The sequence below is a fragment of the Rhynchophorus ferrugineus genome, unplaced genomic scaffold (assembly GCF_030347505.1).
Source record: "Rhynchophorus ferrugineus isolate W39M unplaced genomic scaffold, kcgeb_rfMv2 rfM3, whole genome shotgun sequence".
In the NCBI taxonomy this organism is placed as follows: domain Eukaryota; kingdom Metazoa; phylum Arthropoda; class Insecta; order Coleoptera; family Curculionidae; genus Rhynchophorus; species Rhynchophorus ferrugineus.
In genome coordinates, this window is record NW_027472582.1 from 73,981,428 (window position 1) to 74,009,402 (window position 27,975).

General features: G+C 33.6%; 2 protein-coding genes across 5 annotated transcripts; both read right to left on the reverse strand.

Annotated features, from left to right (window-relative positions):
• Positions 1-820: 820 nt before the first annotated feature.
• Positions 821-13,246, reverse strand: LOC143192383 (cytochrome P450 4C1). 4 transcript variants are annotated; one of them, XM_076397722.1, is made up of 12 exons: positions 13,126-13,246; positions 9,196-9,374; positions 6,764-6,961; positions 6,340-6,516; positions 6,210-6,279; positions 5,426-5,558; positions 5,335-5,374; positions 3,926-4,029; positions 3,798-3,866; positions 2,563-2,728; positions 1,165-1,344; positions 821-1,099 (listed from the first exon to the last, which is right to left on the reverse strand). In XM_076397722.1, the coding sequence occupies exons 2-12, from the start codon at positions 9,359-9,361 to the stop codon at positions 936-938; spliced, it is 1,467 nt and encodes a 488-aa protein (XP_076253837.1). In that variant the 5' UTR covers positions 9,362-9,374; positions 13,126-13,246; the 3' UTR covers positions 821-935. The 4 variants fall into 4 exon arrangements, with proteins under 4 accessions (XP_076253837.1, XP_076253836.1, XP_076253835.1 ...); XM_076397721.1 differs by having other exon boundaries at positions 1,165-1,340; positions 2,559-2,728; XM_076397720.1 differs by having other exon boundaries at positions 1,165-1,340; positions 2,559-2,728; positions 6,340-6,582.
• Positions 13,247-25,193: 11,947 nt separating this feature from the next.
• LOC143192709 (uncharacterized) lies at positions 25,194-25,846 on the reverse strand. The gene is made up of 2 exons (XM_076398203.1): positions 25,753-25,846; positions 25,194-25,663 (listed from the first exon to the last, which is right to left on the reverse strand). Exons 1-2 carry the CDS (start codon positions 25,769-25,771, stop codon positions 25,194-25,196), a joined length of 489 nt encoding a protein of 162 aa, XP_076254318.1. The 5' UTR covers positions 25,772-25,846.
• Positions 25,847-27,975: the final 2,129 nt, after the last annotated feature.

A 27,975-nucleotide genomic window follows, 5' to 3' on the forward strand; every position in this document is an offset into this window, starting at 1 on the left:
ACAACGACGAATTGATGATTCGAAGCAGTGTTTAAAGATGATCAAGCATAATAAACCCAAGTTTTTGCGTCGATATGTAACATTGGATGAAACATGGCTCCATCATTTCACTCCGAAGTCCAATCGGCAGTCATCCGAGTAGACTGAACACGATGAACCCGCTCCAAAGCGTGGAAAAACGCAACAATCGGCTTGCAAGGTTATGGCGTCTGTATTTTGCGATGCGCATGGAATAATTTTGACTTGACTACCTTGAAAATGGAAGAACATTCAACAGCGACTATTCCATAGCGGTATTGGACCGTTTGAAGGAGAAAATCGCTGAAAAAACGACCGAGTTAGTGAAAATGACGAAAAAAATTCCATAAATTGGATTCGAGTTGATTCCTCATCCACCGTATTCTTCAGATCTGTCTCCCAGCGACTATTTCCTGTTCTCAGATCTCAAAAAAATGCTCGCTGGAAAGAAATGTTCGTCGAATGAAGAGGTGATCGCCGAGATCTATTTTGAATCAAAGAACAAATCGTACTACAAAAACGGTATCGAAAAGTTGGAGGGTCGCTATAATCAGTGTATCAACCTTGAAGGGAATTAGGTTGAATAAAAAAAGCTAATTTTGCCAAATAAAAACGTGTTTTACTATGGTATGGTGACCTGTTAATAATATTAAAAACAGTGGCATATATATTAATCTCAAAGTATCTACCGTAGAATAACTGCTTTGTATTTTTAAAACCAAACAAATTAGGATAAAAGTAAATCGTGTTAATTTACTAGATTGCTATAATAAATAATAAAAAAAAAAATAAAAAATTAAAATAAAATTTATACACTTTATAAATTTCAAATATATTAAAAATGCACATTATCAGTTAAGTCCTGCCTTATCCAAAACGTTAAAAGACATTAAAATATCCAAAATATCGAGGCCGATTTAATTCCTTGGAACGAAATGTAGGTCAGGAGAGATAGCTGCTCTCATTGTTATATAGCTCCTTAGCGGCACCTCTTCTATAGATTTGTACTTTGTTGTTATCTTGTAGTTTCTAACCACGTTGGCTATGACGACTTTCAAAGATAATAGGGCATAATTTTTTCCTGTATAACATTAAAAATGCACGTTACTTAATATGAAACTGTAAAAAACAACGTAATGATATTACCAATGCAATTTCTAGCCCCCAAGGAAAACGGTAGGTAGCAGTATGGGTTCCTTTTAGCGACTTCCTCTGGCAGAAACCGGTCCGGATCAAATTTCATTGGATTGGGCCAGTATTTTTCATTACGATGTACATTGATTGTACTTATAGATACGTTCACGTCTTTTGGAATAACTATACTACCTAAAAACACCACATATTAGTAATTATTGATGGTGTATGTACGTTATAATTAATAAAAGCTATTTTTTCAGGAAACAAACTGACGTGTAATCAAGACAAAGCTTAATGGGTCAGGAAACTATTAATAGAGCAGCAGGGAAAGAAAAATAACTTAAAATAGATGAAAAAATACAATAATTCTATAAAAAGTCAAGGCAAGATTGAAATGGAATAGCAATAATAGACATATAGATGATAAGAATATAATAAAATAATAAGAGATTAGTAAGAGAAGAACGGCAGAACGATTCCATCTCGATAGAACGATATATATTTTGAATATATCGACAAATCGACCACATTTTTGCTATATTCATAAGAAGCGTTGCTCAAATAGATCACGAGTCGTATGTCAGAACAAGTGGTAATCAGAAGGAGAAAGGTATGGATAATAGGGCGTGTGAAGTAACTGATCCCATCTTAATGTTTCTAGGTATATTTTCACCGATCAATTGTCGTCATTAGCGATGCACAATCAAAGTTTCATTAGGCTTTAGTAGCTCACAGTGACCACACCAAGCTGGCCCCGCCAAATACAGAGAATTATCATAAAGTAGCATTGGAGCTATGGAATTCATAGTATTGAATCTCTACAAATCTTTAGGGTAAAAAAGCAAGATTTCCAGCAAATGCGGTTTATTTTGTACAAATTCGAACTTTTTCAAAGCACCAAAACAATGCATTGTTCACACTTGACGGATGGACGTTAGTGATGCTTCGACATGAAGTTAGTTACAAATCTACTCGATGAATAGACCAAAAAGTAACAAAATAAATGATTAAACATCAGAGAGTAAAGTGGCTAAGTTATGTATTAAGAAGAGACCAGAAAATATTTACAAATACAAGATGAATATCAACAGGAAAAAAAGGTGCTTTAACCATCACATAATAAGTAAATATGAATGCAAGAGGGAAAAAAAACATAAAAGACAATAAGGGTGTAAAAAAATTTACCAAAAAAAATTAAATAAAATGGCCACTGATCTAGGCCAACAAACGATTAAAACAGAAAAATATGAAGCTCGAAGCCACCATACAGCAGTACTATCCAAAACAATATCGCAATTTATAACCAACTACATAAAGGTTGGGCTTCAAGCAGTCTAAAAGTACCAAAAATATCTAGAGTTTGCAATAAAAAAAAATTATCATGTGTTCAAATATATCATAACCTACCCACTGGAATATCTTCAGTTGTGTATCTGACAATGATAGGTACTGCTGGGATAATCCTCATGGATTCATACATAAATCGTTCAGTATATTTCAGTTTGTTCAGGTCCTCCGGGACAATAGGCTTGTCCTTGCCAATTTCAGTAATGATTTCTTCATACACTTTTTCCTAAAAACCAATAAAATTGGTTATTTAACGAATAAGGAAATGAGATATTATAACATATATCATTTCATATTTTATCAATAGTAATAAAACTACAAAAATCAAAAAGTAATTTCAGCTTTTTTGTATATTTTAAAGTCTCCTTTTACCAACGCCCCAGCCCAGCAGGATTCGAACCGCCTACTAACACAACAGTAGATGGACCGTCCTGTTGCCTTTACCACTGCGCGAACCAAGCCGGCAATTTCAGCTTTTACATGTTATTTACAGTAAATTTATTCATAAACCAGTCATCCTTCAACCAATTCTAGCATTCAAGCAATACAAGTTTCTTGACAGTAACATTTCCAACGCTATATATCTAAAATGTTCTATTGGTTGTTATACGTATATGTTATTTATAACAGGTCAATTGAAAAGTCCCAGGCCTGACACATAGATGGCGCTACTAGAATTACATTCGTATGTTTATTAGTTAGCCCCAACCCTGAAAAGATGCGTATATAAATTTGACAGCCGTTGGATCATTAGTGCACTATCAAGAAACCATTAATTGGGCTTTGAGTTGTTTCCTCATCCACTGTATTCTCCATATCTGGCCCCCAGCGACTATTTCCTGTTCTCAGATCTCAAAAAAAGGTCGCTGGGAAGAAATTTTCGTCGAATAAAAAGGCGATCGCCGAAACTGAGGTCTATTTTGAAGCAAAGGACAAATCGTATTACAAAAATGGTATCAAAAGTTGAAGGGTCGCTATGATCAGTATATCACCCTTGAAGGGAATTATATTGAATAAAAAAACCTAATTTTGCCAAAAAAACGGTAGGCCGGAGACTTTTCAATTGACCTGTTATGTTATATATGTAATTTATGTCAGATTTATTTATGATAAGAAATGCATACTTATATCCTCACTAATTATTTATACCTGTTTAATATTTGTAATTTAAATTTTACTGAAAGCAAAGTTGTTTTAACTTTGCCAGTTTTTCTCTCATTATTCGGAAAAAAACGCGCAATGATTTGGTATCATCTACCTGCTATTTTTCGTAAACTCAATAATGACTTATTTACCTGTATATCTGGATAGATCCCCAACAAAATCATAATATATGAGGACGTGTTTGCTATCGTATCTGTTGCCTGAAATATGATCAAGGTTTACTAATACTTCGGTATATCACAACAACTATCACCCTTACCGCGGTAGCAAATAAGAAGAATTCGTTCTGGATCATCTCCGGGGGAAACAGGTTTTGATTGTCGCTCATCATGATGTCAACAAAGGATAATTGATTGTCAACCACTGAAACATTAAAAAAATCATAATAAATTAAAAATTATCGTTGTTTATATTTATGATGATAGAAACACGACAATGTGTCAAGACCTTTACTCAGAGTCGGTATTTTCTCCCACAACATTATCTTTGCTGCACTGAAATTCGTAATTCTGTTCCTAAAAACTATATTTATAGCAAGTTTTTCAATTCATCATTGTTTTACGAGAAGTCTCTTCTCTTCTTAAACTGTTTGCTATTATATCTATTCAATGTCGTATCTCTTCAATCTGCTGTTGTCAACAACCTGCTGTTGTGCTTCTATTCCAATCAGCAGATTACTGAACGTTATGAACACAGAGTATTATATTTTCCTCCCTATCACTACATATTTAATTCAATTGAGTTAATAAAGGATATCACAATAGACATTCAGGTCGAGGAGGATATTCAAAACAGAACTGTCTGGATTTATAGAAAGAGGTATTATCGAAAATAACATCTTCGGTTTGGATGATCAAGTTCTTGATATATTGGAAATAACCAGCTTAGTTATTCACTCGATTAGTGTTTCTGAAAATGACAGTGATTGAATAAAACTTTATGAATGTTGGTTTATGATTCAACGCTGACAACTACTAAGACAGGGTGATGGTAGAGGAAATAACTAAAAGTCAGTATACAATTAATATACTTTAACTGTAGAAAATTGTATTATAGAGTGTGAAACATATATGAGCAGGTGCGTTATTGTTCAGAATACACATGAACGTTTGGTTAAAATGTATGTGGAGAGAAATAATACTAACTGTTTTGCAGATATTGGCAAATGCATTAAGGAGAATGCAGTTATTAAATGTAGTTTTATCAAGAAAGATGTATATAGGTAGTAACAGAACAAACTAAGGAGGAATATAGTAATATCAAAATGACTTCACAAGGAAACATTGCATCGAAGGAAACAAGAACTAAACGTAAAACGTAAATAGACTCTCTAATGAAAGTATAATACATTACTCAGATATACAATTGTTAATTAGGTAGATTAGGCCTTCGAAGGATACCACTACCTAAAAAAGCGATTAGAACTCTACCTATACTAGTGTGGAGAAAAGTTCAATGTATATATAATAAAACAACTTTAACCTATAAATTACTGTAGTTATATAATTAATTGTAGTTTTAAATCCTTAATAAGATGTACAATAATGTTAAAATAAATTATATTTGATACAGATCACGTCGGTACACTGCTGTTTTGAATTGACTATATATACCTGATCATATAACTCCGAAAACCATCACCATCTATTTGCTAACATAAATGTTTACCTGGATTTTGCGCCAGTTCATCTTTCTTGTTATCGATTATCTACAAATAATAACATAGTATGAAGACGCTACGTTCGTTTATCTTGTTTACCCTTTTAATAAACTGCTTTAATTCATTGACCGTCTTCAAAATCCTCGTCCCAGACCCCAGGATGCATATCAGTCTGATTGGTAAATAGAAAGACACGGGTATCAAGAAGTGGTTACCAGCGAACGCCTGTAATCTATTAAATTAATGCTCATTAGTAATAATAACCATAATATATCAATAACTGAGGTAAAACTTCCAGTAAAAAACAATTTTCAGAGTTTAGGGAGAGCTTTTTTCCTCTGTTAATAATAATATAAGTGCATAAAATAATTACAAGATACCAACAGCATGCAGATTTACTAACAGCAGTTTGGATATTATCTTCAAAAGACCCACAGTTTGAACTAAAAATTGTTTACAAATCAGTCTACATTTTAACGAAGGCGCCACGTTGATTCATGGCTTTATTCATAAATTTAACATAATTGTTGATATCTACTCATTCATTCTGAGATATAAAGTAGCAAACAGTAGTAAATTGAAGACCATCGACTGTCCAGAATGCTTAATTTTGCAGATTGAATTTAATACTATACCAAATTTTTGAGTTTTTCGAATTCTATACCAAAATTTATGTGAGCATACCTCATCAAAATCGCAGCTTTTGACTGTAATTCAATCAGGAATTCATAAGAGTGTATCAAAAGGCGAGATGCATTCAGGATCCCAGGGAAGCGTTAAAATAAATCTTTATGTTTCGGTTGGTATAAAATTGATAGATAAAGTTAAGGAATGTGAAACAGAATACATATTGTCAGTATCCAATAAACGTACAGGTACTTACTCATCTATCCGTTCTATAAACTTATTCTTAGCGTTAGTCTGTAATCCATAGTTCTTTCCCAAGAATGAATCTATAACAGCATATAAAAGACGCTTAGATCTTAACAAAAACGCATCGCTCAAACGCATACCACAAAATGAATCGAACGTATATCGTCCCATCATATGGAAAATGTCCCCGTCACCGCTATTCTTCAGACAGTCCAACAAAACGATACTGTTCTGGTAAAAATGATGGACGAAACCGGTCAATTTGGACTGGGTGAAACTTTTTGAAAAGAATTTCCGCTTGTCCTTCCACGTATCGCCTAGAAAATAATCGTGAGCGAGATCCAAAATGCAGTATTTTTCTACAACGTGGGACAAAATTCCCGCTACAATAAATATTGTCACTGTTTCTGCTCGTTCTTGTGGCGTGTACTTATCCATAATAAAAATTGGAAGTCTACACCACACAATGGTTAAAGAGAAACTGAGTTAAACTTCACATAACCAAGATTGTGCGCAATAGAAATGGTAGCGGGACCTTTGCCTCACCTTATAAAGATCACTTACCCGAAACTAAAAGTAAACAGTCCCCAAACACGATTTCCAGTTGGTCGTATAGTTTCCCTTTATCTATTGTAGCGGGATGGTTTAGGATTACCTTGATGACGTCCAAATCATCCGTTAAATAATAATAATTATGACCAAACCATAGGTTACAAGGCAGCCCCAATTCTTTTGTTGTCTGTAAGTGAACCTTGTATAAATCTAAAACCAACAAATTCAAGATAACTATCAATGACTATGTGCACAAAACATATAAATATAGAATGGACACTTAAATGAGCATCTTAACAACTAGTGGACTAGAAGTATAAAATCAAGAACCAGCAGATTTTTTTTCTTCTTTCGGTTTGATATTTTATAATATATTTTAGGTTATATTTGCTTTTTTGTGTGTGATTTTAAGAAATTATGTTGTTATGGCGTTGTTCTTGTAGTATTTAATTTCATTTTCAGTTGTTATTTTCCAAGATGTGAAGGTTCAAATAAAATTCAATTATTTTTCTGGTTTAAGAAAACGTGTTTAAAAGGAAACACTGATAAATTTCGAGAAACCGCTTACTCTTATGACCCCCCCACCACATCAGGCTTCCTGACAGGAAGGTCTATCATTTGTATTTCAAATCAGATGATCTTGAACCAAAATATGGAATTAAGATCTACATAGATAATTGAATTGTAATGCATACTATTTGTAATATATATCGAAGAGGAATAAATAATAGTAATTCAGAGAATTCAGATGCTTTTGAAACAAACGAATGCTTCAACTTCACTTACAAGAAAACACCAAAAAGACTAAGAAATAGGTGCGTATGTGGTAATATTGCAAGTAAGAATTGTTACATATATTTGTATGATTCTACAATTATGTTCTATTATCTAAATGTTATTTAACGGTACTAAAAACCTACTTGAATTCATTTATCTTCGGAGCAATCTCTACAATGTTTTACTCATATTTATTGGAAAAAGAATCTACAAAATCAAATTTAACGAAAGTTCTCATTCAGGTGTTATGTCAGCAAATGGTGATTATACATTATTATATTATACAGCTATTATATTATATTTAGCAAACTTATTTCATGTTTTAGGTCGAAATCTTGAATAACTTCGTGTATCCATTTGATTCTGAGATCATGGTGCAGCTCTTCGTTGGTTACGTAGCGATAGGCATTGGTAATTAATCAGAGAACTTTGTTTTGGGGTCGTTGGATTACTAGTTGGTTTGATGTTTTAGTGCAACCCTAAATTTAGATATAAGATAGATAGATACCCCAGAGATACACATTTTGCCACTGTAACTGTGTCGTCAGAAAATGTTCCAAGTACTGTTTCTTTTGTCCTTGATAATATGAACGAAAAAACAAAATATATAAAGACCTACAAGGCGCATTAAAACTCACCAAGCCAAGGCAGTGGACCAAGAAGACGAATATAAAATTATTTATAGTAATATAACGAAGATAAATAGAAATACACCACGAACAAAAGGAAGAACCAATTCTAGAACTAAGTAAATAGCAGAAAATTAATTGGAGAATTGGAGAATACATCGAGGTCGAACTCAAGATCGAGATGGAGAGACAAAGTTAAACCTGAAAATGTGACAAAAAATTAGACAAGAACTTTAGTAGCTCCATGGAATTTTCAACCAATTACTCACTCAAACTCACCGTCAAAACTATACGAGGGAAAATAATAGTATTACAATTAAGTTTGCAGTTACTTGACATCGCTGATTCAATTATTCAATTGAAACAAGAACCTATATTTTACCAAATTTTAGAGAGGATACACGAAATGATATGAACCCAATGCAATATAGTATATGTTTTTAAATGTTGGTAACACCGCTTCCGTTATGGTATTCAGTTGGTCCTTTCATTCACATTACTGGCCGGGTTACCGCGAATATCTCGACATCCTCAATAATGAAGTTCTTATTATGACTAGCATATTGCTGCCAAGCACTCCCACATTCCAGGAAGATAAAGAGCCCACATACGCAGTCAAAAAGTTTCAGTCTTGGCTTGAGGAGCATCAGAATAGCATTAAACATCTCCGCTGACCAGAATAATCACCAGACCTCAATATAATTGAAATGTTATGAAGAATTTTAGAGCAACTGACTTAATTGAAATGTTATGAAGAATTTTAGAGCAACTGACTATCTGCTAAGTAGATTTCCATCTCCAACATCACTAAAGCAATTAGCGGATGTTTTGGTATAAGAATTTTCACATCACAACATACCATTGGGAACTATTACACTTTATGAATCTTTTCCGTGAACTGTTTCAAAAGCTAATGGTGGTTCAGCCTCAACCTTATTAATACCAAAATATTGTAGTCCTTCATATTATTTTATTGATCCCTTATACATCTATCCACACTTCTAAATCAAAAGCAGATGATAAATAACAAATACAAACCTCTTTTCCATAGTGTCAAATAATTTCCTAATACAGGGTAAAATTTATATCCCTTGTAGTTTTTGGCAAAGTTAAGTATAGGCCTCAGTCTGTAGAGGGAAATGGAAACCCATATCACAATTAATCCCAATACTAAGGCGCCAAATTCTATAGGAGTTAGGATCATCTTCAAAATGTAGCTGAAATAATTTTTAAAATTAACAACAAATAATATACAACAAATACTAAGACAAGACAATGACTGAAAGGTTATGGTCCAGTAGATTGAAATGCCTTCTACAAATCTCCCACCAGTCATAAACAAATAACAGGAAAAATAATTATTTTAAGTCACCGCAAATATTGACTTTCCTATTAACAGTTGTCGTAATATTTATCAACATACACGATATATTTTTAAGAAAATCGATGTTGGGAATCACATTTTTCATTTGTTGATTTATTAATATCGTAAGTTCTGTAACTTAGACCAAACCAAACTTAGACTTTTAACACAAAATATGTCCATAATAAACGATGCAATAACTAAATAAAAATAAACCTAACACAGATGAGGCAAAAGTCCCGCTACCATTTTAATTGTCCGCCATCTTGGTTTTTTATTATTATATTACGTTTAGCTCAAATTTTCTTTAACCATTGTGTTGTGCAGACGTCCCAATTTTATTATGGATAAATATACCCCACAAAAGCAATCAGAAAGAGTCACAATGTTTATTAAAAATAATCGTTCCATTATTGCCACTCAGTAGAAATTGCGTCAAAAATATCCTAATCGTCCAGTGCCTCGCAAAACCACAATAACAATGTAATACTATAACAATAACCACAATGTAACCGATAATTGCATGAGAATTTTCGACAGTACGGTACGACAGCAGACAAGCCTCGTTCTGGAAGACAACGGACGTCTCGTAACGCTGAAAATGGGGGTCTGGTGCGTGATAGTGTTGCAGAATCCTTAGAAACATCAATTCGGAGACATGGTTCCCAGTTACGCATTTCTACGTGCAGTTTAAGAAGAATTTTGAAAACTGATTTGAAAATGTTTCCGTACAAATTTAATTTAGTCCAAAAAAGAAACAAAAATTGCTACCGAGAGATGCTGATCAACTAATTGAGTACAGTAATGCAATCCTAAAGTCTGGTGACACTGAATTTTTTCGTCTAAATTGATAATGAGTGATGAAGACCATTTTCTTCTCAGCATATAGTAACATAGAATCCTCAATTAATTCATGAAACATTCCATCCACTAAAAACAACTGTGTGGTGTGATATTCGTGCTGGACACATCATTGGTCCCTATTTTTTTGAAAATGACCAAGATATAGTTACTGTTACTGCTGAACGGTACCAAGACATGATTTGAGATTTTATTGGACGTGAAATGGAAGAGCAAAGACTGGAAGAGATGTAGTTTCAGTAAGATGGGGCCCCAGCATACACAGCTCGTTCAGCAATTCAATTATTGAATGACGTTTTCCCTCGAAGACCAATTTCGCAAGGTGATGATTTAACATGGCCATACAGATCTCCGGATTTAAGAGCACCAGACTTTTTCTTATGGGGTTTTTTGAAATCAAAAGTTTATGTAAAAAAGCCCCAAATGATTCAATATCTTAAAGACAATATTCGTCACGAAATTCAAAGAAGTTCAGCCGCAGATGTTGCAGGATGTCATAAGAAATGCCTTAAAAAGAGCCGAAAGTTGTATAGCGAATCGTGGTCACCATTCAGCCTATACAACTTTTCAATCACAACAAAAAAAAAATGTAAAGACCAAGTAAGCTTTTTATGAAAACCGAACTTACTTATCTTTTCTTTGAACAAAGTTATAGGCAATCAAAATGGTATCCGTTATATATACAAACAATTTAGCTTAATACTTACTAAACCCATTTATCTATTTACAATATTATTTTAACTACTACCAACTGACTACTTTGAAGTCGGTGCCGAGCGCAAACACTTATATTAAATTAGATTTCTTTTATTCGTAATTTAATTTTGTATATATGTCGCAAAATTATATTATTATGTTTAAAAGAAACTAAGCTAGTAAAGTAAACGAATTGTTTCAACGTCCAGCTTATTCACCTGATTTAGCTTCCCCTAATTTCTGACTTTTCGTTCTTCAAAAAATTTGTCGTAAAAATCATTGCAACGATGGGCCATAATGAACTGGAGACTCAACAAGATAAGTCTATTGAAATTGTAGGAAATTATAGTGAAAATAGCCCTTTCTTCAACAGATAGAAATAGGGATCGATAATTCTCAACCTGGTATAATATATAATATATATAACAGCCATTGTTCAATATAAAGTAAAAAATTATTAGCCGGAAAACAATCAACATTGAAATTGAAATACGGCTCCGTAAAGAAAAATTAGCAGTTCAATGCAATTTGTGAAAGGTCTCTACTAGAAGTAAAATGCAGACACAGTGGCGTAGGCCGAATATACTTTTACAACTAACGTAAACTTGTACTATCAAAAATCGAACCTCAGAGTATCCGAAGACTAATAATATCATTAAAACTATCGCCCATAATTTTTAGTTCCCCTTACATTTACCTGAAATCGTGGTGACCATTTTTTAACCAACTTCAAAGAAGGAGGAGGTTCTATGTTCGGCTGAGTAGCCGATTTCTTCGTCAATTATGGACCGATTTTCAAAATTCTTTCTTTATTCGAAAGAGTGCACTACCGAGGTGGTTCTACTGGAACCAAGTTAGGATCTATTGGGGGGAAGGTGGGTAAATCAAGGGAAACCCTTAAATTTCAAAGGCACGTACAAAGTTTTATCTCAAATACTCAGATACTATAACTGATATGACGGAAAATCGGAAGTAGCTTAGTGCGAAGAGAAAAATAAAATATTTTTAACAAAAAAATTGAACCGACTTCATAAAATATATAAGGAACTCCCTAAAAACTAAACAATGATCAAACTTAGATTTTTTTAAATATGTTATTTTTCGCATTTTAGTATTAGATATTTACTTAATAAATTTAAAAAAGCCACAAAATGATTTTGAATGACCGTAAATTGAAACTGAATGAAATAGCAGACACTCTAACGATATCAACCGAATGTGTACATCATATCATCCACGAATATTTGGGTATGAGAAAGATCTGTGCAAAGTGGGTGCCGCGTGTGTTCACTTTTGACGAAAAACAACGACGAGTTGATGATTCGGAGCAGTGTTTGAAGATGATCAAGTGTAATAAACCCGAGTTTTTGCGTCGATATGTGACAATGGATGAAACATGGCTCCATCATTTCACTCCGAAGACCAATCGACACTCATCTGAATGGACTGCACACGATGAACTTGCTCCAAAGCGTAGGAAAACGCAACTGTCGGCTGGCAAGGTTATGGCGTCTGTATTTTGAGATGCACATGGAATAATTTTCATTGAATACCTTAAAAAGGAAGGACCATCAACAGCCACTATTACATAGCGTTATTGGACCGTTCGAAGGACAAAATCGCTGAAAAACGGCCGCATTTCAAGAAAAAGAATATGCTGCTTCACCAAAACAATGCACCGTGTCAAAAATCCATGAATTGGGCTGCGAATCGCTTCTTCATCCACCGTATTCTCTTGATCTGGTCCCCAGCGGCTATTTCCTGTCCTCAGATCTCAAAAAAATTCTCGCTCGCTATTTTGAAGCAAAGGACAAAACGTTCCCTCGAAGGGAATTATGTTAAATAAAAAAAATGTAATTTTGCCAAAAAAATGTATTTTACTATGGTAGGCCGGGGACTTTTCAAATGACCTGTTATATTTACCCTCTAGACTTGAAGGCAAATATTGATCAAGCCATTTTACTTATTAATGTTTGTTATTGCAATAAGCGCATTTTATTTAAACATAAATTAGTACTACTTTATAAACAAACTCAGCAAACACTTACCTTTAACACAATTAAGTAAGAATCAAACAGATCATAGATGTATTATTACAGGAACCTTGGAGGTGTTTGTAAAGTCGGGCGCATCTTACAAAGTATAAGCGAGTAGAACCGAATATCCACCCCCCTCCCGCCAACGTCAGCGGAAGAAACGCGTGGGACAAGACCAGGTTCGTATTTTCGGCAAAGCCGGCCGAACTTAATTTAACGATCTCGAGGGAATATCGTTTTTTATTACGTTTGGGCGTTCTTCAGTTATCATTAGCATTTTAATTAATACAGTTAACGTAATTGTGATGTAATGTTTTCGGTTTTGTTTCGTAGAAGTACCCGTATCCGATGGAAACTGCCGTCGATGATCCACTACTTGGGCAATAATAGTTTTATGGCTAATAATATCGAAGTTGTTTCAGTACCACTCATATGTGGTACCTACTAAAAATAGAACCGAGTTTAGATTTTGCTGTTGTAGCTGTCATTTTCGAAATAACACGATCTTAGGGCATCTATTAATAGTTATCTAGAGAGAAAACTAACTAAACAATAGGGGTCTCTGGAGAAAAGTTTGGTTTGCCCAACATACAGATGCGGTTATATCGGCCATTCAATTTAAATCTTCATTATAGGTACCTGTTAGAGAAACATTTTGCTGCGAAGACATTTGATTGGTTCTAATAAATTTTATATAAGAAACAATTTAATTTCTGAAATAATTTTTTTAAATAAAATTCAATGAATTAAATAAATATAATCTGTAAATATAAGTACATATATAAATATATAATGTATATTATGTTAAAAATATAAGCATAATATAAAAATAAATATATTTAAAAAAACATGAACAAAGAACTTTGGAATGAATCAAAATTATTTCTTCTGTCTTTTCCCTTTTTATATTTGTTTAGTACCATCAATTTAATAGGATCTATTACAGTTCTGTTCTGTTCTTTCTTTTACTAACTTTTCTTTTTACTTTCTTATACTAAAAAGCAAACTGCTAGTCTTTCCTTGTTAAAATTCTGTTTACCTATTTTATGCAAAAGTTGGAAGATCATTATGTATAATTAAAATGTTTTAAGTTTACATGTTTATAGAGATATTTGACAAAAATAACAGGTCAATACAATATTCCCCGGCCTGACACATAAATGGCCCTACTAGAATTAAATCCATATGTTTATTAGTTAGCCCTAACCCTCAAAAGATGCGTGTATAAATTCGACAGCTATCGAATCATTAGTTTGTGAATTATAGCATTTTGAGTGAAGCAACTTTTGTTATTGTGAAAAAAAATGATAAAAAGGAATTTCGCGTGTTGATAAAAAATTACTTTTTGAAGGGAAAAAATACAATTGAAGCAAAAACTTGGGTCAATTCTGAGTTTCCGGATACTGCCCCAGGAAAATCAACCATCAAGGATTGGTATGCTAAGTTTAGACGTGGTGAAATGAGCACCGAAGACGGTGAACGCAGTGGACGCCCAAAAGATGTTGTTACCGACGAAAACTTTTAAAAAATCCACAAAATGATTTTGAATGATAGTAAATTGAAATTCATTGAAAAAGCAGACACCCTAAAGATATCAACTGAACGTGTACATCATATCATTCACGAATATTTGGGTATTAGAAAGCTCTGTGCAAAGTGGGTGCCGCGCGAGCTCACATTTGACGAAAAACAGCGACGAGTTGATGATTCGGAGCAGTGTTTGAAGATGATCAAACCTAATAAACCCGAGTTTTTACATCGATATGTGACAATGGATGAAACATGGCTCCATCATCTCACTCCGAAGTCCAATCGACAGCCATCCGAGTGGACTGCACACGATGAATCCACTCCAAAGCGTGGGAAAACGCAACAGTCGGCTGACAAGGTTATGGCGTCTGTATTTTGGGATGCGCATGGAATAATTTTCATTGACCACCTCGAAAAAGGAAGGACCATCAACAGCAACTATTACATAGCGTTATTGAACCGTTTGAAGGACGAAATCGCCAAAAACGGCCGAATTTGAAGAAAAAGAAAGTGATGCTTCACCAAGACAATGCACCGTGTCACAAGTCAGTGAAAACGATGGCAAAAATCCATCCATCTACCGTATTCTCCAGATCTGGCCCCCAGCGACTATTTCCTGTTCTCAGATCCCAAAAGAATACTCGCTGGGAAGAAATTTTCGTCGAATGAAGAGGAGATCGTCGAAACTGAGGCCTATTTTGAAGCAAAGGACAAATCATACAACAAAAATGGTATCGAAAAGTTGGAGGGTCGCTATAATCAGTGTATCACCCTTGAAGGGAATTATGTTGAATAAAAAAAGTAATTTTGCCAAAAAAAATGTGTTTAATGTGCTTTCTATGGTAGGCGGAGGACTTTTCAATTCATATGTTATAAATATCTTGACGTATCATCAATATGTCCAAGTACAAGTGTAACAAATGCCTTAGGAACTTCGTACCAATCCCCAGCGAACAATGAAAGCAATTTCGTTATTAAAGAAAGATTTGATTCGCCAATCATTTGATTTATCGAAACAAAAAGGAGGATTGCTTGGCATCGCGGTTGCAGGAACACGAAAATATCTGGTCCCTAAAACACAACTCACTATATACAGAAATAGAAATAAATTTTTTTATCATTCTCCAAAAAAACAAAATGGTGTTTCTACCACGAAATAAAATGTTTACTTAGGTGGCGTTAATTCATCAAGACATACTAGCAAAAATGTTGCAGAACAGCACCATTAACACAACACTGAAACCTATAAAAAATGATACATTGATGCATACTATATCATAAATAACATAATCTTTGTAACCAGTAAAATTGACGCCATTAACAAGAAACTATAAACAGTACAACCTTAGAATATATATAAAAATGCATTTTATTGCCTCTGACAAAAAAGTAATTAAATTTCACAGTAAGTCAAAAAAAAAGAGGATATTATAACGTCTGATAAGTTCACAGAAACGTATTTTAACACACATAAAGTCCAAAAGTGCCCCTACCGTAAAGGCTTCTTCATTAATTCTTATCAAAAAAACTACAATACCCGACTGTTAATAGTCTATCAATCACGACTTGTCAACGGTAATTGACAATTAACAAAGGTGACAAAATATATTTCGTCACAGCATCAATAAAACTATTAAATAACTATTAATTTACTGAAGAACTATGGTTGAAATTATTCAGAGTATTAAAAACTTGTTTAGTATTGATGTCAACTATTTTAAAAAGTAACAAGAGTCAGCACATTAATAGCAATATGGAAATAAAAGATTTACTTACTTAAAGTTATTGATTTTTAAAAATAATTATGTAAATTCCTCTTCCACAAAATCTAAACTGAAAGAGGCAATATTAAATGGTTTAGTAATCAAAAGTGGCTTTGCTATCAATTAAAGATTTGTTTTTAAGTAATCTGAAAGACCCTAACCATAAGCTGACGTAAAAAATAAGCTGAAAACGCTTGGTTGTTAGATGAGCTACTTCTTGAACAACTACCTTGATTTTGTACCTTTTTTGACACTTTTTTGAACTTTGAAGTTGATTTTGAACATGTTTAAACAATAAATGATAGTTAGTAGCTTGAACCAACAATAAGTTATCCGCAACATTTCTGTATTTACTAAGAATATTTCTGCATCAAAAATCTCTAAGAAAATTACGACGAAGACACGACAAAAATTCGCACCGCCAATATACAGTAAGATATTTACATGTAAACAAGTTCTGAAACCCATACTGACGCAGGCTACGAAAAGAAAATAAAAAGGGAAAAGGTCATTCACCTTTTCGATTATACAAGTGCCATAAAAAAGTCAGGACGTTAAATGTTGTTGAGTTGGATAAAATGAGGTGTTTGAAATAGTTTTTCAGTTCCCTGAAAGAAAACCCATTACATCAGAATGAGATATTGATACATCAGAATGAAGACAACGACATATTCACACAGCGAGTAAAATCTACCACAAAGAACAGACACAGTAATTCTTAGAAATACAGATACAATAACCCTGTATGGTAAGGCCTGTAAGGCCAAAAACAAATGATAAACTCAGTACTTCGGCTCACAACGAAAATGCTCTTATTACATCCTACTATCTCACCAAATTTGGTAACGCATAGCGTCACTGTGTATTAAATCGCATCTGGTACATTTGTAACCAATATCACGTTGAAGCTTCACCGGCTTCCGGCTTCATATACTTGTACCGACATACTAGTCGTGATCTGTCTGAGTAGCACTTCACTCTGTATGAAGATAACAAAAAATGGGTCAATCCGTAGATAGTTCCGAAAGCTACATCGTTCTTTCGAAATGGAATCCATAAATTGCCCGATTAATGGCAAAAAGTAGCGTCTATTAATGAACTATACTTTGAATAAGCTACTTTTACCGATTTTTCATCAAAAATGTTCAAACTTAAAAAAAAATCCTTCATTGGGAACGTTCTTGGTTTTGACATAATCTCAATCTCTTTGCTCTCTTAAAACACTGTCTTCCATTCACATATCTCCAGCCTCAAGAAGCTCTATACATCTATATAAACAACATATTAACATACCTAACCTCGAATCTTCTCAATGCTTTAGACATATGGAAGATACGTTTGTCATTTTGAATCGTGGAAGGAACAGACTCAACTAGGTCTTGGCTCACCTGAATTATCAACATCCAAACATTCAATTCACCGTGAAGACTTAAAATAACTCCAAGACTCCTTTTTTGGACGTTCTAGTTAGACCAAAGAACAATGGTCAACTAGGACATCAGGTCTACGGTAATCTAACACATACAGTCAGACGACTTCAGGCTACCTCACACCATCATCCTCCCAGAAAAGCAAAAATCGGGAAAAGGAAAGGGAATATGATGAAAGGAATGAAGAAGTTAACACTATGGAATAGAAGAAATGAGAATTTATGAAAAAAAAAACAGAATAACCAGGTCGAATGTAAAAAAATTTGGAAAAAAAATAATAAGAAGTTTAATGTATACCAAATATGAGAATCTTTTTATTCTTATTATATAGTTAACAGGTCAATTGAAAAGTCTCCGGCCTGAAATATAGATGGCGCTACTAGAATTAAATCCATATGTTTTTTAGTTAGCTCATACCCTCAAAAGATGCGTGTATAAATTTGACAGCTGTCGGATCATTAGTTTGTGGATTATAGCATTTTGAGTGAAGCAACTATTGTTATTGTGAAAAAAATGGATTAAAAGGAATTTCGCGTGTTGAAAAGATATTGCTTTTTGAAGGGAAAAATACAGTTGAAGCAAAAACTTGGCTTGATGCCGATTTTCCGGATACTGTCCCAGGAAAAACAACCATCAAGGATTGGTATGCTAAGTTTAGACATGGTGAAATGAGCACCGAAAACGGTGTACGCAGTGGACGCCCAAAAGAAGTTGTTACCGACGAAAACATTAAAAAAATCCACAAAATGGTTTTCAAAGACCGTAAATTGAAATTGAATGAAAACAGAAGACTCTAAAGATATCAACTGAACGTGTACATCATTTCATTCACAAATATTTGGGTATGAGAGAGCTCTGTGCAAAGTGGGTGTCGCGCGAGCTCACTTTTGACGAAAAACAACGAGGAGTTGATGATTCAGAACAGTGTTTCAAGATGATCAAGCATAATAAACCCAAGTTTTTACGTCGATACGTGACAATAGATGAAACAAACAAAAACACCATTATTTAACTCCGACAATCATCCGAGTGAACTGCACACGATGAATCCACTCTAAAGCGTGAGAAAACGCAACAGTCGGCTGGCAAGGTTATGGTGTCTGTATTTTGGGATGCGTATGGAATAATTCTCATTAACAACCTTGAAAAAGTCGGTGAAAGCGATGGCAAAAATCCATGAATTGGACTTCCAATTGTTTCCCCACCCACCGTGTTCTCCAGATCTGGCCTCCAGCGACTATTTCCTGTTCTCAGATCTCAGAAGTAGATTCGCTAGGAGGAAATTTTCGTTGAATGAAGAGGAGATCGCCGAAACTAAGGTCTATTTTGAAGCAAAAGACAAATCGTACTACAAAAATGGTATCAAAAGGGTCGCTATAATCAGTGTATCACCCTTGAAGGGAATTATGTTGAATAAAAAAAACTAATTTTGACAAAAAACGTATTTTACTATTCTAGGGCGGGGACTTTTCAATTGACCTGTTGCATGCAAATTGAAGCAGAAATAACCACTAGCTGAACTACGAACAATAATTCCCATGACGCTTTTTTTCTTAAATAAATCATTAATATACACCCAACAAAAAACAAACGATAATGATACTAAATACCATTAGAAACCATTGTGTACTCGACAACCATCACTCATCATCATATTTCAACATATATAAAAATAAAACAATATAATATTCAAATCAACATACGTACCACATACGGACGCAAACCAACAATATAGCGATTATTTCAATTTTAATGGTAATTTATATCAATTTAAAATCAAAAAAAATTATAAAATGTATGTGGTAAAAAATTAATAAGCGATGTCATATTAAATCTCATTAAACTATTAAAATAAAAAGACCCATTAAAACTAGTTTTATATGATGTATACGTAGTTGTTAAAATAGTAATTGTACCATAGTTTAGTACTTTCTGATAATTTTTTTATATATACTTAGTACAATCTTAATTTATAAATTAATTTATTGTCATTGTTTAAAGTCCCGCTACCATTGACGCATTTTGTGGCGTATATTTATCCATAATAAAATTTGGTCGTCTACACAACACAAAGATTATAGAGAAACTGGTCTAAGATCTCACATAACCAAGATGGCGCGCAATCAAAATGGTAGCGAGTCTTTTGCCCCTCCTTATACTTGTATCAATAAATTTAAGATTAACTCTTATATACTACAGAAGTTCGCATATAGTATATTCAAAGTTCTTTTAGTAATGCGTCGTAGATAATTGGGTTTTTAGCGGATTACTGCCGTGCTAAATATGTGGGTACTGTAACATCGCTTACAAAATGAAGAATAATGCGTTAGATTCACCCGAGAAAACCCGTCTACATACAAAGTAGGTGAAGAATCTTGACCATCTTGATATTGGCTCTATTCGAGACCAAACATACGAAATGTATAAGAACAGTAAGTACACAAACTATTTTATCGATATAAACATAATTTAATAAAATTATTTTAGAGAAATTTGTCTCTCTGGAAAGTATATATAAAAGAATTAGGGGCATGTAGCTTTTTGAGGGATGTAAGCATCCTTTCATACACTCTTATAGGGTATAGGGTTTAAATGGTGTAAAGATAACCATCGGAGTGGTTTAATGGAACTTAAAAATAATTCAATTAATGGCATAAAATAATATAAGAAACTTGAATATTTCAAAATGTTTCCTTGTGGCACTCTTGGCAATACACTAATAAAAAAAGGGTAAAGACAATAAAAATTGATAGAAAATTTTGTTGGTCATTATATTTATTAATAGTTAATTGCAGATATATTGCTGGTTGAGAAGGATATTCCATCAAAAACTGTTTGGATATGTGGCTATGTATAGAAAGCATTGTCGACCATAACACCTTCGGTTTGGATGAACTCGATAAGACATACAAAGGATGAATTGAAAAATGATGGAATCGTGAACATATTTTAGACAGATTAGAAATTAACAGTTTAGTGATTGAATTGGACAGTTAGTCGTAAAGTGAAAGTGAGTGAAGGAATCTTTCAGGATATGTGATAATGCTGTACAATGCTGGAAATTCCTGAGAGTGGAGACAACAAAAGGTATGCACATAATTAGTTGAACTGTAGAAAATGGTATTGTAGGGCGTGAAAGATTTGTGTGCACAAATATGATTGTAATTATTCAAAATTAAACATAAGCATTAGGTTAAAACGTATAAGGAGAGAATGAATACTAACTGTTTTATAGATATGGTAAATACATTAAACAGAATTCAGTGATTAATTTTATCAAGAATGGTGTACACAGGTAGTAGCAGAAGAAATAAAAATACAGTGGTACCAAGATGACTTGCTAAGTAAACACACCATCAAAGGAAACAAGAACTAAATGTAAAAAGTAAATATGCTCTCGAATGAAAGTAAAACACGTATTAATAGTTGTAGTTTTAAGTCCTTCGATAATATATGTATTAGATGTACTATAATGTTAAAATAAATTATATTTGATAACATTTATGTTCAATTATTTTATTTAGATTAAATTTTCTTGTATGTCAAAACCAAACTGAACTAAATCTCAGAATTGATGCGGTATATATATATATATATATATATATATATATATATATATATATATATATATATATATATATATATATATATATATATACAAAAGCAAAGGACAAAAATGGTATCGAAGGTCGTTAAAATCAGTGTATCACCATTAAAGGGAATTATTTTGAGTAAAAAAAAATAATTTTGCTAAAAAAAAGTGTTTTACTATGGTAGGCCGGGGACTTTTCAATTGACCTGTTATAAAAGGTAACAAACCATGGAACATTCTGAATATAAAGCTATAGTTCGATCAGTCAGTCAAAACTTATTGCGTTCTAGAAATGGAGATTCCACAAAAACACCTTTCGTCATATTTTGCTTTTTTGCCTCCTAGAACGAAAACATCGATCACGAGACAGGTTTGCAAAGGAAATAACGGTGCAAAAAGTAATGGGCTTAATTTTTATTTATGAATCTCTAAAATGAAACGAAATCGAGCCATTTTTCAAACAAATAATTATGGACGATGAATAGTGCATGACCTACAATAACAATGTGTGAAAATAATCGTGGTGTAAGCCCAGAAAAGCTATACAACTAATCCTATTGCAAATCCTCCATCAATGTCACCAAGGAAGGTGTTGAAACAAGCAACTTGAATTGTTCAATAGTAAAGGTGTTATCTTCAGACTCTGATCTTATTAGCCTTTGATTAAAAAATAAGTTCAAACGGATATAACGCCTTAAACAAAGATTATTTTTTCACAGATTTAACTTAAACTAAACCTGAATCTAGTCAAAAACAAAACAGTTCTTCGACGTACAAAGAAACGGCGTCAGAGAGAAACTCGTCTTTTTTCATACAACCACAACAACCTAACGACGTCTTAAATTAGCAATTCAGACATGTTGGCTATGCCGGGCGCAGCCTCGCCTGCATTGCTGGCTAGTAACAACAACAAGTCGTTATCATTTTCGTTCAATCTTGACATTTTATGGAAAACCACAGCAATTATTTGCCGTAATATAAAACCAGAACGTATTCTAGCAACGACAAAACATGCGATAATAGTTCTTAAAAATAATTCGTATCATAAAAAACAGCGAATATGAATAATGCACATATTAATGGGGCCTAAATTTAGACCATTAAATATAAACAAATACATTTATATTAATACCAGCTGACCCGGCAGACTTCGTACTGCCTCAATCGATTAATAAAAGAACTAATAATCCGTAAATAATATTAAAAAATGCTCGGGATGAATGAATTTTTATTATTATTTTTGATTAACTAGCTGACCCGACAGACTTCGTCCTGTCAAAAAGATTTGTAATGTGGCAGTTTTTGTGCCTACGTATTTTAAAAAATTCTCCTGAACAGAACCATCACCCTGGTGATAGGGCGTTGTGAATAAAAAATAATTAAATAAAACATATATAAGGATTGAAAAGTAAGTAATCGCTTTATTGTTAATCATGTGAATCATAATTATTATTATTATTATCATTATATTGCTTTGTGGTATACGATGTTTTTTGTTTGATTACCTGGCGCATAGATAAACAAATCTGATGGTTTTCCAACACGGGAACAGGCAACATACAATTGACCATGTGAGAAACATGGGTTTTCTAGATTAATACCACAAACACTTAATGATTGCCCCTGGGACTTGTTTATAGTCATAGCAAAAGCAAGCCGTCAACATGTCTATAGGAAATTTGCCATTACCAACGTCAATGAGTTGTTTAGAGAATATGTTTCCAGATTGGTCATTTTGCAACTCGACACGCATATTCTTGCTTAAATGAAGTACTTTAACATGTTTCCACAAATTGGAGGACTTTAGACATGCATTGAGTTCATCAGCTGGCGTTGATCATGGAATCACTGGCAATGTTTGACGAAAATCTCCTGCTAATAAAATCATTGCACCACCAAATCGGTTATTATTGCTACGTAGATCTTTTAAGGTTCTGTCTAAAGCCTCCAAAGATTTTTTATGTGCCATCGTGCATTCATCCCAAACAATCAATTTACATTGCTGCAAAACCTTTGCCATTGCAGAGTTCTTCGAAACGTTGCAGGTTGGAGTTTCATTGCTTTGCATATTTAATGGCAATTTTAGTGCTGAATGGGCTGTTCGACCACCTTCAAGCAAAGTTGCTGCGATTCCCGACGAAGCGAGTGCAAGTGCAATTTTATTTTGTGAGCGAATTGTTGCTAATATTAATGAAATAAAAAAAGTTTTTCCTGTACCACCACGTGCATCTAAGAAATAAATCCCTCCAGTTTCATCATTTGTTACTTTCATAAGAGTTTCAAATACATACTTCTGTTGTTCATTTAACAGTGGAAGATTTGTTTGAATTTATTCTTTCAAAGCGTTGAGATCATACAGTCTTTCTCGATGCAACTCTTGGTTAAAAGCGTCATGCATTGGACGATTGGGCGCGGTCAGGCCTAATTGAATTAATAGTTTGTTTGACATTATCAAGCACATGTCCTCAATTGAAATCAATGCTTCATTGTAAATTTCTTCACTGATTTGTATATTTGGATTTCCCATTCTATTCCGTATTTGATACAAAATATCATCACACATATAATCTTTGTACTTCATCCACAAATCAATTGGGTTTGATGGGAAGCATGTAGATATGATTATAGAAAACAATGTTCGTATTTGATGAGTGTGTGATGATATTACAGCATCATTGAGAGTTTGATCCCAATGAGCGTCATTTTCAAGCAATTGCAAACGTTGACAGGCTTCTCTGTAGGATCCACACAATTCACCATCAACAGTTCGTAACTGTTGGAATGATGTTGGGCCACGTACATTGACTAATAGCAGTCGTAAATAAAAACATTCATCATTGCTTGGATGTACTGAATAAATCCGGCCAATCGCATCGGTGGAATATACATCTGTATATCCTGGAACTGGTTTTCCTTGTTTCCGTCGTATAAATCTCCTTGAGGATTGATTCCAGGTATAATATTTTGGCATTTCAGAATATAGCAATGTTTGTGCGAAATCATCGTTTTGGCATGTCTCAAAAAAACTGGTTAATGTAGTAGATGGTGGCTGAGCAGCTCTTTGTACTGCGTTCTGTGCTGTAAAATACACTCTTTGTCCATTTTCTAAATGCACAGCTAAGTGAACAACAGAAGGGTGTCTCTCATGAATAGGAAAAGAAAATATTCGCCAAACTGCTTCATTACTACTGACATAGCGGCCCATTTGGTATTGGGTAACTTCATCATTAGAATTCTCTGCACCAATTCCAATCACAGCCATATCACTCCCTTTGGTTACATATTTGCAAATGTATTTAATCGATTTCACTGAATGGCAAGATTCAACGTTGATGTGTGCTTTGAATGTCTTTGATAAAATGGGTGAATATGGAACAATCCAACGATTATCTATTTCAATATCTTGTTAATTTAATTTGACAATTGTTGATTTTCCATTGTCTGCTGTCGATCTGCGACGATACAATGGATAACCGTCATTACCAGTAATTGTTTCCGATATTAATGTCCGTGGATATCGTTTTGAACATTTACCATCCATCATACACGGTGAATTTTGATTAAGAGTTCCACAGGGACCATGTATCATGTTTTTGATAACTACCTCATGCAATCCAGGATCTACTTGTACATTAGGGATTTCAGCTGATATCACTGCATCAACTTCATTTGGCCTTATCTTTTCAACCAACCACTCCACAGAATACATTCAGCAGCGTGTCTCACCAAACACATTATGTTTTACGATGAAATTCATTAAAGATTTCAACTTTTGTCTAAAGACTCTGGCTGTAATATCATGACGATCAATGGATGATTTCGATGAGGTAATAACTCCTGCTTAATTTCTATCCATTGCGGATTGCATGTAAATGTGATGAACAAATCTGCTGTACCATAATGACGAACATACGACATGGCATCTTGAGCATATTCGTGCATATGCCGAGGGCTTCCGATGTATGTTGCTGGAAGAATAGTCATCCGACCGACATTCTGTGCATTTCCATCAGTATTAATCGCATCTCGAAGGTGAATATACTCTTCAGATCGGAGTTTGGTTTGATTCAACCTGATGAATGTTAATCTCTCCGTTTCAATTTTAACATACATGTCAACAACATATTTGTGATATAATCGCCGACATTTCAATATGCGATTATCTGCATTTTCCCGAATCATTAGGCGGTATGAATAATAGTTCATTGAACTGACTTTTTTGTTGGTTTCAGAACCTGTAAACAGATTTTGTTTTAATAACATTCAAATACATAATATAGTGACTGAGATATTATCGCCATAGCTAAACTAATATTTTAGTTACCTGTAATGGGATTTATCATTTTTATTGATAAATCGTAGCCATCTTCACCTTGCCAAAATATAATGGGATATTGCAGTGCATCATATGAGCGGTGTGTTTCCTTTATAGGTTGTAATTGAAAATTCCGACGATGTAAAAAATATCACGGGATTCCAAGTTTTCTCCAACTACAACGATAGCAACTTCATCAATAGTTGGTGCATTAAAACGTCTTGTATGTTGACCTGCAGGTGTTTTATCAGCTCTGATTACAATTTTGTGATTATCGGATGGCATCAGATCCAGGGCAGTTTTAAACAATATAATCAATTGATTGTGTTGATGAAATAAAGTTTGTAATTGTTCTACAATAGACCTTTTTACTAAATTGTTATGTGCACAACGCAGATCAATTTCTTGTGGTGAATTGCCCATAAAATAAATTTGCAGGAATTTGTTGTCGCTATCTGACACTGGTAACAGTGAACCTGCTCTGTGATATATTTGCCCTTGTATCTGTAAATAAAAAAAATATTATGGTGTGGTATAAATTAATGGATTGTCAATGATCAAACTTAAATAATATTTGATCTTAAAAAGTATATATTTAGTTTTAACTAATATCTATCAAATATAAAATATAATAAAAGTGTCACTGAAACTGAATCACCATATAATATGATGACTAAGTGATATATTTCGTAATGATTAAGAAATTGAAGATTAGTAACACATCTTAACTTTGGTGACAGAAAATTTTGTTCGCTAAAATAATTATGAGTAACTGCTATAATACATACCTTGAAAGTTGGCATAAAATTTTCCCGAACTGCATTTGTTGCCCCAAATGAAGTCATTTGAAAGCAATTGTTATATTGTTGAATATGTGTCAAAAAGTGTATAGAATCTGTTCCTATTCCTGAAACCAATAAGTACAATGGTTCTGGTGGTGGATCCAATTGTATCAATTTCACTTTACCATTTGCGCAACACAATCCATTGGCTTCGTTTTTGTATTTTAATGCCTTACAGTGTGAGCAAACCAAGTTCATAGAACCAATAACAACACATTGGTAGTTACTGTAGTCAATTGACACATCGTAACTGAAAGCAGCTGGATTCAAACTTGCGCGATTATTAGTTGAATGTCGCGCTCGCGCTTCACGCGTTTGTGATATCCGAATTCTTTCACGTTCATTTCCGTCGTCACGTTCTTGTGCAGTACGATTAGATCGGTAATTAGCTTGGTTTATAGCATTTCTGGTTCTTCTACCTAAATTGCTTCGTCTTATAGGAGGCATATCAAATATAAATTATTTTTTCACTAATCACGAACTAAACAAACACTAACTAACTAAACACTCTGCACAAAACACGATATACGAATTTGTTTCGTGTATCACTTGACAATTCATCTGTCATCTGTCAAAAGTCATCTGTAACAGACAACTTTTTTTTTTAAATTTGATATGACTTGAACTCAAATCCTTTTAAGCCGTACGAATTGTTTTATTTATTTAAAATTTGAATTAAATTTTAAACAAATAAAAAATTTTAAATAAATAAAACAATTCGTACGGATTAAAAGGATTTGAGTTCAAGTCATATCAAATTTAAAAAAAAAAGTTGTCTGTTACAGATGACTTTTGACAGATGACAGATGAATTGTCAACTGATACACGAAACAAATTCAAACAAAAAGGGCTATTTTTAGGGTTTTTCCAGCAATAATTCTAATTTTTCTCGCCGTAAAAACCATCCCTGAACTTCAACGAACATTTTAAAAAAAGATTTGGCCAAATTGGTCCAGGCGTTGTTGAGTTATGCGCTTAGGAACATATTTTGCGATTCATTTTTATATATAAGATTACACATGATGTTTATTAGTCAAAAAAACAGTGTTTTCCTGAAATACTGGCTATTTATAATGTTTTAATTAGCTATTTACAGAATTTAAAGCTTTCTGATAAACTATATTTTATTTTTTGTGTTGTGGTGTGTAAATAGACAAAGATGACGGTTTTCCGACGCGTGAACACGCGACGTATAATTTTCCCAGCCAGTCTTGTTCCATTGCACAGTCGAGGTTGATTAATGTTACGCAGCATGATGACAATTTATCCTACTTTTAAGTTCAAATTCTGAGGTGGTAATCCAGGCCATTCCAGTGAATTTAAAATCTCCGTGGGATACTATGTCGTCCTGGTTCATAACGATGTCGACTGATTTGAAGGAAGCCAACTG